Source organism: Panthera tigris, chromosome C2, assembly GCF_018350195.1.
Source record: "Panthera tigris isolate Pti1 chromosome C2, P.tigris_Pti1_mat1.1, whole genome shotgun sequence".
NCBI classification, from domain to species: Eukaryota; Metazoa; Chordata; class Mammalia; order Carnivora; family Felidae; genus Panthera; species Panthera tigris.
Genome location: NC_056668.1, coordinates 146,143,629 through 146,157,255, shown reverse-complemented (window position 1 = coordinate 146,157,255; position 13,627 = coordinate 146,143,629). Strand labels below are relative to the sequence as shown.

General features: G+C 36.4%; 1 protein-coding gene and 1 non-coding gene across 4 annotated transcripts in view; one reads left to right on the top strand and one right to left on the bottom strand.

Annotated features, from left to right (window-relative positions):
* Nucleotides 1-1,408: 1,408 nt before the first annotated feature.
* The window catches only part of STT3B (STT3 oligosaccharyltransferase complex catalytic subunit B), a 105,851-nt gene continuing 93,632 nt past the window's right edge, over nucleotides 1,409-13,627 (bottom strand). For all 3 annotated transcript variants that reach the window (XM_042956939.1, XM_042956941.1, XM_042956940.1), the window contains exons 10-16: nucleotides 13,126-13,337; nucleotides 11,442-11,629; nucleotides 10,857-11,028; nucleotides 9,815-9,988; nucleotides 7,816-7,929; nucleotides 5,353-5,565; nucleotides 1,409-3,038 (exon numbers count right to left, since the gene is read on the bottom strand). In XM_042956939.1, coding sequence (XP_042812873.1) covers nucleotides 2,958-3,038; nucleotides 5,353-5,565; nucleotides 7,816-7,929; nucleotides 9,815-9,988; nucleotides 10,857-11,028; nucleotides 11,442-11,629; nucleotides 13,126-13,337 — 1,154 coding nt within the window. In that variant the 3' untranslated portion in view covers nucleotides 1,409-2,957. The remainder of the gene's footprint in view (nucleotides 3,039-5,352; nucleotides 5,566-7,815; nucleotides 7,930-9,814; nucleotides 9,989-10,856; nucleotides 11,029-11,441; nucleotides 11,630-13,125; nucleotides 13,338-13,627) is intronic.
* Nucleotides 12,426-12,530, top strand: LOC122230815. Its single transcript, XR_006207900.1, has one exon. It is a non-coding gene; the product is annotated as a U6 spliceosomal RNA (small nuclear RNA).

Sequence of the window (13,627 nt, the reverse complement as noted above, 5' to 3'; positions counted from 1 at the left end):
TCCAGCAAGATGAAGACAATTCTGGAGAGTGGTTGCACAACAACGTACTCAAAGTACTGAACTGTACATTTAAAAATGTACAGATGTAAGATGGTAAATTTAGTTAAGTTTTTTTTTGCCACAAATAAACAAAAAAAGGCATCTTTCATCTTATGGTCCTGTAAGATGAGAAAGCACTAATGCTCTGGAAGATGCTTTTATACTCTCTGGTCCTCTGGCCTCTGGCTCATGGCTTAGGGACTCAAATGAAGTAAAACTACAAATGCACACTTGGGTAGGTAATAATGTTATGTCTGAAAACTGAATTTTTATCTTTGGATTTGCTGCCCCACTGCCTTATTTATAACCAAAAGCACTCAGCTTTGTTCGATTCTAAAATGTGGAACAAACACTGTTTTATGGCCTAAAACTTCAAGGCTATGATCTTTAATACCTCCCTCTGTGATATCTGGTGTTAGTGATCACACATGAATTCAGAGATCTAAAGACTGTTTTGAGCCAATTATCGAATATTCCAATGTATTTAAACTACTATAATTTCACTTAGTGCTGTAATAAAACCACAAATGGGGTTACAATATGGTGTTTTACTGAACCACTGAGCCAAAATGGTGTTCCCTAAAAGTGAGACGGGTAGAAGATCATCATTCTTGCTCTTACTGAGAAAATTCTACAACGAAGACTGTGTAAGTAAGATCTAGACTCCTTTAAATGGAGATGAAGTTCCTACTTGGCTAGGTATGTTCCCCCCTTCACTCGTAAAAAGTCAAAATCTGATTTGAATTCTGAAGCAGAAAGAAGGAAAAATAAAATAGTAGGTCTAGACCCAACTAATCTAGGACTTTTTTTTCTACAACGCCCTCCCCCCGCCATCTGTGGGGGAATACGTTCCAAGACCCCCCAGTGGATGCCTAACCATGCGGACAGTACCCGACCCTCCAGAATTATTTTCTCCTACACATACATACCTATAATGAAGTTTCGTTTACAAATTAGGCACAGCGACTATCAATAAAATTATAAATTACGTAATAAAAATTTATGTGAATGTGGTCTCTCTCTCTCTCTCCCCCTCTCAAAACATCTTATTGTACCGTACTCACCCTTCTTGTGCTGATGTGAGAGAATAAAATACCTACGTGAGATGAAGTGAGGTGAATGACGCAGGTATTGTGAGGCATGTTAGGCTACTAGTGACCTTCTGAAGACGCATCATAAGGAGGATCATCTGCTTCTGGATCACAGTTGGCCTCGGGACACAAACTGAGGAAAGCAAAACCACAAACAAGGAGGGAGGACTACTGTACGCATATTCTCTGAAACCTTTGTAAAAGTGAACAAGGAAGGAATTATATGTTCGGAACTCCGTAACTCCTTTCAAAAAGAAAATTTTTGTAAAAGACAACACTTAACACAAAATTTGAATTAACTTTATTTCCCCTACAGTCAACAACTTCTCTGCATTGAATTTTAAAGCAACAAAGTAAAATAAAATCCCCCAAATGACAAGGTATCAGAAATCCAGATTTAGTTACACTTTGTGAAAATGTTCAGCCATTTTATTGGTCTGTAAAAGAACCATCATCTGGGTCAAAAATGAATTCTATAAATCAAAGTATATTCTACACTTTGGAAAAGAAAATCAGCAGTAACATTCTCACTGAATATTGTAAATTACACTTTTCTTCATAAAAGGTACATACTATTCTGCACTTTTCCACCAAAAGCAGTGGTAAGTTATGCTTGTTTATATAAAAAAAAGTTATATCCTGTGGCAGGAAAAACCCTTTCTCTTTCACTTTTACTAAACAACTGGAGAAAATTTTCAAGTCTATATAAAGTTGCCTATAAGCTGGAAAATGAACATATTCAATCTCCATTTATACTTTAGTGCATTTTTTGACAATTGTCACATTTTTAATAAAAGTAAGAAAATGCATATAGCACTAAAGAGTGTTTCATCAAACGCTTCAGGAATTAAAAAAAAAAAAACATGGAGCAGAAGATAAAATCATTGTGAAAGGTGAAACTATTAGAAAATAAGAGAAATACAGGCAAAGTTTACAAATCCTTTGTCATTTTGAAGAGTCACAGAAAAGGAACTCTGGATACCTGTCCACTTTAAGGGTTTTTTTCCCCCTTAATCTTTTGCATGTAAACATAATGCTCATCTCAGTGATACCAAACCCGATCCAGGTAGGAAACCTCCTGTGCGGTTGCCATGCCTTCCGAAGGATATAAATCTAGCCCTTGAATGAACAATGCATGAGATCTGCTCTGTAAGTACCTGGTGAAAACAACTGCTAACAGCAGCAATAATGTGTCAACATAAAAAACTATTTGCATCAATTAGTTACTCAGAGGTCCATCTTTGAAACAGCAGCTTCTTAGAGCAAATAGTAAGCAACAGAAAATGTACATTTGATGAAACATTCTTTGCACTGGAGAAACATGAAAATAAATATAGCTCAAGGAAGTATAATTACTTTTCTAATACCTCTTTCTCAGACCTGTACTAGTTTACTGGTTCAAGAGAATCACATCACATTTTGTCATTTGTATTTTACATATTGCTATTTGGGTAATTCAGAGAAAATGTAGGTCTCGTAAAAAATAAAAACATTGACAAGTATGCATGTGCCAGGGACCAAATTAGAGGGTTCTTTGGTGCAATTAGTCCAAATTCTCAGATTTGAAGGATAATATGTACCAATAAAAAAAACCTGCTGTTAGACATTTACAGCAGTGCTCTGTCTTGCTTCACATTACAAATAGAAAATAGCTGTTCTCAATAAGCCAATTTTAGTTTTTAAATCAGGCATCGCCAGAAAATTTTGTACATTAATCTGGACCAGTGATGGTTCTGTACCCTCTGTTGTGAAACATGACATGAGCTAAAGGCAAAGACCGGTTCTCACAAGGACAACTGCTTCAAGTTAGGAACCCGAACAGTGCATTTAAACAGTCTTCTTAGATAGTTTCTTGCCTTTCTTAAAAACTAGTTTATTTTTAATGTAGCCACGCTTCCTTTTCGTAGTCTAAAAAAGAAAAGAGAACATGTGGTATTAGTGCAGGTTTCTCCCAGAATAATATATACACACATGGTTGACAGCACTGTGACAAAGACTGTCTTAATAAGCCCTTAAGAGTTCTTCTCTTGGCTGCCTCCTTGAACAATCGATGAACACTAATAACAGTTCTATGCTAAGGATGCAGAGAGATCCAAGATAAGTTGGACTAGGTTCCTAGCTTTCAGATGAAAGCACCACCCAGAACATTCCTCAAATGCACAGCATACATTCCTCACCACCAGGTAAATGAGCCCCTCCCTCTCCTCTCAACACACCAAATGCCTAGCTGTAAGAATTACTCACATTTCCAGGCATGACAGAATATAACACTAGACTAAGGCATCAGGAAATGTTAATGCTACTTCTGGTGTAGCCTGCAAGAATTAGCTGTGTGTCAGAAATCAAATTAACTTAGTTTTGGTATGTGTAAAATGAGAGTGATTGTACCCATCTACAAAGATGAAAGAGAAATAGAATTACTTGGCACATCCTCCCAATTCAGGCGGAAAAATAATTTAAAAAGTGAAAACCAAACACCAAGGGGAAAAAAAAGCTCTAACACTCCTTGAGTTTCACAGATCTTTAAAAAATAACGTTTTTCTAAACACCTCAGGATCCCACTAAAATACTTTCAGCAGATGTTTTCTGGTGTAAGAAACAAATCGTTACACAAATGTGGTGGTAGAACTTATTGCAAAAAATTTAGAAGATAAATCATGAAGACACATGGGTCTCCACTCTGACATATCCACTGATACTGAAAAAAAGTGCTAATTTTTTCAAACAGGTAATTTAAAGCACTGGGTTAGAAGAGGCTGGAGACTTAAGAGAGGAAAGCAAATATTCCTCTAGCGCAGTATAAAACAGAACATAAAGCCATGGCAACCCAAAATTCAAAATCCATGTTGTTGGCTACTAGAATGTATGTTTTGGGCACACAAGGCAGACAATTTTTATTGATCCATTCATTTGCTGATTTGGGGGAAATGATGGGAAGAGAAGGAAGGTCAGATTCAGAAAACCCACTATCATCAGCTAAACAGCAATTTCAGTGGCCTTGTTTCTCAGAAAGGGTAGGCCTTCACTGGGCTTAGAGGTCTCGGGAGTAACTGCCTTGAGACGAGCACCATTTGCTTTGACTTCTGCACTGATGTGACTCACCAGTTTCTCCTGCCACATGACTATAAAAATCCAGATCATTTGTCATGTGATGTACAAAAAGACTGTTGAGTGAATGTGGTATGACTAACACATTGCATGTCAGCTCCACATTTAAATATATCAGTCTAGATATAGTTACCTATATCTGACAGAAAGTACTAATTTAAAAAGCTCTTATTTATATATCATACAGCTAATATTCAGCACTTTCATAGCACACACTGAAATAATCGACTCTGAATACATTTTAAGTAATGCAAAGGGAAAGACAACTGTTTTAATGATTTAAAAAAAATTCTGAACAATGTAAACTGAACCTAAGCATCTTTCAAGACTTACGACTGAAATGGGTCCAATCATTACTATTATAAGCGTAGTCCCTTAAAATGCGACCTTAATATTTTACTTGACCGGCTCATTATTTCCCATCTCCCATAGAGAGCTACCTATGTAAATAGTCATTTTTAGTGCCTTTTAGAGCTAAGATTAGATCTATTTGGCTTAAGTGAGCAATAATGACCTTCAATAAAATACTTCATATCTTACTAAATATTGCTTACAAAGGGACTATAATAGTCTCATCATCATAATTCCGGTCTACAATTTTGCCATGATCATTACATTTAAAAATAATTGTCTTAAGAGAAATGATTTTTTCAAAAATTCAGCACTTGACCAATTCAAACTTAGTTTTTAGTCAATGAACAACAACGTATGAAGAATGGAACATGAAAATGCAATATAAATTAGCTTTGACCAAAAGATAAACCAATTGCAACTGTACTTGGGTATTTGGCATTTTTACTTTCATAAAAGCTTAGAAAGTGATGGCCACAGACCTATCTTACTTTCAAATAAGTCTTACTAACTGGAATCACCCAAACTAAAAGCCAGAATGCCTCTGGAAAACCTCACCTCAGTTTACTAATAACCACTATGCTATCCAAAAGAGGCTGCTGCTTGAGATATCTCAAGTGCTCAGTTTGAAAGGAACGGCCTTAGAAGGCTAGCTTGATACTTACTTTGTAGATAAGCCATAGTCTACAGAGATCTAGCAAATTAAACTTTACCAGGAATTTTTAGTAATTGTTTTTCAGTAATGACTTCCCTCGGCACCCACCTTCTTTGACAAATACTTCTGTTTTGGGAAAATGTTGGTGACTCGAGGTTTGTGGTCTAGTGTCTCCCTGTTATCAGGTGCTTTCACTTTATATATCCTCACAAGCCAGTGTTCTGATGTAAAGGCTTCCTCCAAATGTTTGAATTTAATGTCCTTGTTTCCAATCTCAGCATTACGTGTTCGATCAAAACCTGGGGGTGTACGAAAATCCAGCTGCAAAAGTGACATTAGTATGGGATGTTAACCATATTAGAAAACATTCAGATGTAAATGTTCTAATGAGTGAAACTCTCTCCCTTTAAACTAGGAAACCAGAATCAGAGTAGTATCTTGTAACATTTCTCATATGTTGCTAACTAGATAGGAAGAACTCAGGAAGAGAGAAATTAAGTACAGCAGAATTAGAATTGCACTGCACCCTTAGAGTAGATGAGCAGCCTGCGGGCATTAAAAAACCCAAAACAGCCAAATGAGATCCGTCAAAGCCCTTTTTATAGGTTTACAGAGAAACACACAGAATGAACTTCTTTTGTTTCAGGGCCTTGCACGAGTCGATTCTCTCAGCCTGCAAGTTCTTCATTCAGCTCTTCCGCTAGGCTGATTCCTGTCTATCATTTGGTCTCAGCCCAACACCATCTATTCAGGGAAATATTTTCTTGAAATTGGTGGCTGAGAAGTCTCCTCCATTATTTCCTTATCTTTTACTCTACTAGCATTCACTGCTAAAATGTTTGATTTATTTTTAAAGTTACCTGTATCCTCCACCAGGATGTAAGCTGCATGAGGACTTTATCTTATTCAGAGGGTGGCTTTATCTCCCCAGTGTTATTTGTTAAATAAATGCACAAGTAAGCAGCGATACTACATCCAGAAAGTGGGAACTATAAAGGAAGTTAGAAAAGCCAAACCACGGGAGGATTTATGAGGAATGAAAAGAGGAAAAAATGGGGGGAGGGGAGAAGATTTTAAGAAATTCTCAGACTAAGTTTATGTTCACACAGAGCATGCGCAAATTCAACTTTAAAACAAAACAAACTCTAATAAGGGAATAACTTGTTCTTGCAGATCTACACGATAGAAAAGTTATCCTCCTATCTTAAGCACTTACTCTTCTTGACTATGGAACGCATCAGAACGAGTACATGGTAGAAACATGGCTTAAAACTGCTAATAATTTAAAGGATAGCCCCCAAAAACGAAAGAAAAGTCCTTTAGTGCTATCCTTAATGACCAGAGAAACTAATCTTTGACCCATTTTCTAAAGGAGCCAGTTATCATGACTTAAGTGGTTCGTTCTTATGTGAGTGTAGAGACCAAGCAGTTGCCTTCAATAAAAAAAAATCAAAACATAAACAAAGCCCTAAATCCAGTAGTAAAACTGTCTATTTTCTCAAAGCCACCTACAGAATATAGAGAATATCCTCACTGGTGCTGTGTAATAGCCCTGTATGCAGATGGCAGCTACACTGGTGGGTGTAACAACTAAACTTGTGGAATCACTACGTTGTACCCCTGAAACGAACGTTAACACTGTGTTGCCAACTGTACTTCAAAAACAGAAAAACAACCAGGAGAATGGAAAAACAAAAGCCACCTATAGAATAATTCTAATAATTCTAATAATTATCTTGACTCCTGGTATTTGGATAAAGTTCGACAAGCAATTTTTCCTCTGCCTTCTAGCATCAGCTTATCAGAAAGCAATATGAAATTGGGCAGTATTCACTGAAATCTCAGTATGAAGATGTAACTTGGCATTGCAGTCATGCAATCTAAGAGCTAGAAAAGACCTCAGAAATCAAGTCATCAGTCCAACTCCCATTATACAGACGAGGAAAAAAATGAGTCCAGGGAATGTGACTTGTCCAGCCAGAGCAGAATCTGAAACTGAGGTACTATGGCAGGAGGTCCAGTGTTTTCTTTTTGCCACCATGTTTCTTTGCACATTCACTCATTTTATGGACCCTTAAGCTTTTGTACCCACATCATTCTAATATCCTAGGAAACTCTCACCCAGATAGTCCCAACTAGCTATGATAACAGAACAGGGATAGAACTAGTATCTGAAGTGACTATGTAACTAAACTCTTTAATTTCAGGCTATTCCCCACCCAGCAGCAAAGTAACCTACTCAAGATCACACTGTTTCCTACCTAGAAGACTTCTCTGTAGAACAACATCTTCCAAAGGCACGAGGTCAAAAGGTGAGATGGCAAGCAAAGGTGGGATCTGAGCCTAGTGTTAATATGTTGGAAAGAAATCTTTGTTCTAAAAAATTCTCTCCCTAACTTTTCATAGTTTCAGAAATCTAAATTTAAGGGGTGGGGAGACGGAATCTATAGATAAGCACATTTTTCTTCACAGCACAATTGTAACATTCATTATCCTGTTTTCTAGAGACAAACAAGACTACTTTAAAACTATTCCTTTGAAGAAGATTATGTAAGAACTGATATAACCAACCTGCATTTCTCCAAATCTGTAGTACGACATTTTATACATAAGACAATTCAACAACGTGGGGGATCCTGCTTTGTCTACACGGAATTCTCCTTGTGGGGTAAAATAGTCACTTTCCTAGAAGAAAGAAATTAAATTTCTGTCAGTTCAGTATAACAGATTCAAAGCTACCAGTTTCCCCCTTTATTTCCCCTTATAGAGGCAGCTTTTGAAATATCTTCAAAAAGCTGTATTTAGTTACATCTGAAAAAAACATGGTATTAGAAGATTAATTTATAAATTTAACATAACCTGGAAAAAACCTAAATGTCCACCAGTAGGGAAAAGGTTAAAGGAATCATGGTGCGCACACACAACAAAGCACACTGTGCAAATATGCAATAAAGGAATGGAGAAGGCTCTCCATATTCTAATATGGGAAGATCTCCAAGATACACTATGAAGTGAAAAAAGCAAAAACAAGATATGTATTTTGGTACTGCTTACCTGCTTGAATAAGAATCACAAGAAAATAATAAGTGATCACCATGGACTTTTGCTTTTCTTGGAGGAGGGGTTAAGTTTTTACTGTGTATCTCTTTATATTTTATTTTTTGAACAATGTGAATGTATTAACTATTCTCAAATTTCAAAAACACTAAATTTAAAAAGCATGGAAACTGGAGCTATCATATGTCACAATTTTAACACTGTTAAAAAGCAAATCCACATATGAAAATCATGTACCGGGAAAATTAAGATTAATACAATGAAGTAATGTTTTAAAATCATATTGAAGGGAAAACATCATAGCATTTACATTTGAACAGAAAATCGAACACTTTACTTTGTCCCTGTCATTTGACACACATACATACATTTTCCCAAAAGGTTCTTTTATTCTGGGTCACTGGTGAATCTTACTCTCATCTTTTGTCCCTTCATCATGTAAACCACAATGATGGGTGCCAATCCTCTATGAGCTCACAACTGAGAGGGAGATACAGCTTAAATCTACTAAAAGAACAGGCTGCATGTGATTTGATGATGAATAAATACCCAGATGCACCAGAGAAGGGCTTCTGGAAAGTGGACACAAATGTGGTGGGGAAAGTATTCAAGAAAGAGTATATAAGTACAGGTATAACATAAGTCAAAGAAAGAAACCACAAGGCAAATTTCATGGGCTAGAGTAGATTGAGAGATGGAAAAAAGTCGGCAGAGGGATAAGAGGCCAGCACAGGAAACTGAAGTATTAAGGGGTTTACATTCCCAGCTAAGGAGTTTGGATCTTATACCACTGCTTCATTACAGAGATTATTTCATACCAACCACTAGGCTGAGCTTCATCCACGTTACCACAAAATTTTCTTAAGGGCACCACAAATTAACTATTCCCGGTCTCCCCATCAGTGATAATCTTAGGCTACCTTAATCAGCATTATAACACCAGAACCGAGAATGAGACCTAGCGCTTCAAGCATGTAATGCTGACTGGCCAAAAATAAGCTGTCTATAGCACCAAGCTGACAGTGCAGGGTTTTCGTTGCAACTCATGTCTCTCTGATTTCAAGGCCCTTAATCTACTGAAGGCTTTTAAGCTGGAAAGTGACATGATCAATGTCATGTTAGATAGGGAGACGAAGCAAGATTAAGGCAAAGACAGCAATTTCAAGGTTACCATCCTATTTCAGGTTTACAATCATAAGGGTTAGTATCAGAGTGGAAGCAATGGAAGTGGAAAAAAGGGGCAGAAGTGAGAGGCTGTGACAGAGTAAAAAGCAAGAGTTTTAAGAAAGGACTGTTTTGTAGGGGAGAATAGAAGTACCAGGGGTGAATTTCAAAAGTTTTAAACCTGGAAAAATGCTCATAGTACATTTTTAATAAATAGTAAAGTAAGAGTGAGGGACGAATTTGGGGCATAAGATGACAAAAACAAATATTATACAATTAGCATGATAAGAAAATTACTTGGGACACTGGAAGCTGTCTTTCACACATATGCAATGATCTAGTTTCTTACCCGAATGTCTTTTGGATGTTCCCCTTCAGCTATCCTAACCATCCAGAGAAACTTGTTGATGTCATCACCAGAATAGCCAATAACTCCTCCAAAAATAACCAAAACATAATCTACATCCAGACTCCTCATGATTTTGTAGGCTGCTGTTTCGTTTGAAGACATAGCTTTTCCTACCTATAGAATAAAAAATGAGAATGTATATATTTAGTCCCACAATACACTTAAAAATAAAAATGTACATTGGATGGAATGTACATTGATTTACATGGAATTCTTTTTAAAGAAATGATCTGCTATGAATTCAACAAATTTACCAAGATTTATAAGCACCTCACTTAACCAATTACAGCAGGAATGTCAAAATCTGAATACATGTTCTAATAGTTAAGTTTCATGAAATTAATATTTTAATATAAAAGCAGGCAAGCTTAATAGAAATACAGTTTCTCAGAAGTGCGAGGCCAGGGAGGACCAGAGATCTAGCTGGTACAAATATATCTTTCTCAGTCTACCGGATGTCCAATGATTAGCTACAATGCTAATACAAATAGAACTCATTTGGTTAACATCCATTATCTATTTAAAATCTTTAGAGAACCGAGAGGGGATTACCTTAATTTATGCAAATTACCTATTTGAATGGACATAACTTACATGCCCATAAAATGCAGTACCTTTGGCTTTACATCCTTGCAAATAATTCAGCCTACAATTCTGAATGAAACTTAGATAAATACCATTTCGTTTTCATTTTTTAAAAAATTTTTAAGTAGGCTCCATGCCCAGCATGGGGCTTGACCTCATGACCCTGAGATCAAGAGTCGCTTGCTCTATAGACTGAGGCAGCCAGGCACCCCAAGTAAATACCATTCTTAAAAACAAAATATATAAGCATACCTGGAATTCGCTTTGTTCAATAAATGTGAGAAGAGTTATTTTGAGAATTCAGGAAAGAATACTTTTACCCACATTCTCTACTTAATCACAAGTGAAGCCTGACTGCTAAGGATTTGGAATTTTTGATCTTTTATCAAATTCTTACCAGTGCTATGTGGCTGTTATTCCAGGTGTTGTTATCCACCAAAGTAGTTCTATTAGCCATTCCAGCTATCTGATAGCCATAATCCCACCAAGACATCACTCGGGCATGTTCATCTGTATTTTGCCTTAGCCAAAAATAAGCTTCTCTAAAATCATCTAAGATATTCCTCGTGCTGAAAAGAATCACAATATTCTTGTAAATAAGATCTTAAATGCGAAGAGGGTAATCTAAAATCTTGAGGCGCTGAACCATTAAACAATCTCATATTTTAAAAGCCTCAACAAGAGGACGGGAAATGGCCATGAAGAGCTAGATATGCACACAAATCACCTGGCTATCTTAAAAAAAAAGAGCAGATTCTGGTTTAGTAGGGGCCTGGTACTCTGTAAGTCTAAGTACCCAAGTGAAGCAGAAGCTGGGGTGGAAGGGTGTACGGGGCTGCAGGGGGGGCAGGGGTGGGGTTTGAAAGAAAAACGTGGTAGATTCAAATGCAGAGCCTCACAAACATCATTCTATCTTTTGAGACAGAAAAAAAAAAAAAAAGAGTAGGTGTAAAATCCTTTTGTAGCCAAGTTACTTTCTTACCCATCATGATTATAAGAGGCAAGGACCACACTGGGACTGGAGTAGGCATTGCTTGTGACCCAAGTACAGTGGACTGCAAACATCATCAATAGCATCAGCATCAACATGGTGACAATGCTTTTTATATTAGGACCTAATCCCTCTTCAGTTTTTTCTTGTTCAGTTACATGTTTCCTCACTTTACCTGCCTGAAGATAGAAAATACTGGTTAGATTAGTTCATCATTTGCCTTGCTTCATTAAAACAGGGAAAATGTTGGGAGAATGTTAAACCAATTTAATTCTTTGAGAACGAAAATGTACAATCCTCAGGTATTCTTGTGTGGGTGATGCAAGGTTTTCTAAAAATTATCAAGGTAAATTCTAAAGTTAAATGTGAATGAGAAGGCTACCCATTCCTGGAGCTGATTACAGGGCAAAATATCTCCAGTAAGAAGCTTTCAAATCCAGGTGCCCTTCTGTTTTACTTAAATACAAATGAAACGAAACGAAACGAAACGAAACAAAACAAAACAAAACAAAACAAAACAAAACAAAAGAGATAACCAAAAGGCCTCATTCTGGCAACCTTTTCTTAGAAAATGTGAATTTCTTGCCCTGAAAATGACAATGTCCACTTACAATTCAGATCTACAGGACTTCAGTATAAGACAAGCCTGCATTATCAGAATCCATCTTCTAATTACCAAAACCCCAAAATAACAGACTTATGAAGATTACATTTTTGAAAACAACCAAAAAATCCCACCCAAAACTGAAAGAACAGACTCATACGTTCTCAATTGCAAGGCTAGTTAAAAAAACACAAAACCACCACCACAAAAGAATGTGCTTTATTAACACAAATCTGTATGAGTTATAATTGGACTTATAATAATGAAAAGAAGACTTTTAAAGTTAATATTTACACGAGGAAGTTTCACTGGTTATTGGTATTTAAAAACCTAGTTAATATTCAAACAGTCAAGTTTAATATGTCATCCAAGTGCTTGCTTCGGCAGCACATGTACTAAAACTGGAACAACACGGAGAAGATTAGTATAACTCCTGTGCGAATGACACGCATATTCCTGAAGCATTCCGTATTTTTTCATGAAAGGTTCTTTCCCTCCACCCTCGTGAAAATAAGTAACAACTTGGGATAAAAAACAAAAAAAAACCAAAAACAGTCATCCAAAGCAAGTGCTCTAATTCTTACAAGTCTTTTCTATTTCTGAACCAAATATACTCCTGCTGTTATGTGAGAGGTTAAAAGTGAATTACATCATATTGGCCAACCGCTTGTTGCTAACAAACTAGAGGCTTTCTTCCCTTTATTTTACTTTTCAATCAACCAAATATTTGTAAGTTTACACTGAATAAGGATCTGAAGGAGAAGCACTTGTGCACATAGTTTCAGAAATGCAAAATTTTATGTAACTAAATAGAGCACAAGGTTTTTCCTCTTAAAAGTGGAGGAGTTTTAGAGAAAACCTGACAATAAGAACTGAGAATTCCTTCTGTGATTGCATCATATATTCTTCAAGCTAAAAGACCAAACAGGATTCAAATTCTGAGGCAAACAGTCAAGACCAACTAGAAATGTCACAGGCTGTCTAAATCCTTTTTCTTAATATGTATAGTTTTTACCATGGTAGAAAATATAAAATACTTAAAAATTTTAAAGGCCTTACTTAGATTCCCACCTTATCATACAAATTTCCTGGGTTTCTTTTATCATCCTCATCACTGCTGTCTTCCACAGGTGGGTTTTCCCTTTTCATGTCATCCCCCAAATAGTGCTCAAAAACATTTGAGAAGGCAATTGCAGATAGCATACAGACGACCGGAGTCAAAGTCAACATCAGCCGCACCATCACTCCAGCAAAATAGACAGCACTGATTGCATACAGAGCAACTGCAAAGACAAGTTCTCTTAGGACACTTCAGAAGATGCTCACAGGAAACTCAACTCAATATTTAATGCTACCAAAGCTAAAAATAAGCCAAAGTTAAAAAGAGACAAACATCTCATAAAAGAGCTAATTGTTTTTTAAACTGATTAATACTGACTGTTTCAATAGTCATATTTAGAAATTGTAAATCAAATGGACTAAACATTACATATCAACAGTTTTAGGCAAATGTATCATGATTTAAATTTAATTATGGGAAAGAAGACAATTCATTATTCGTCAATAGCATCAC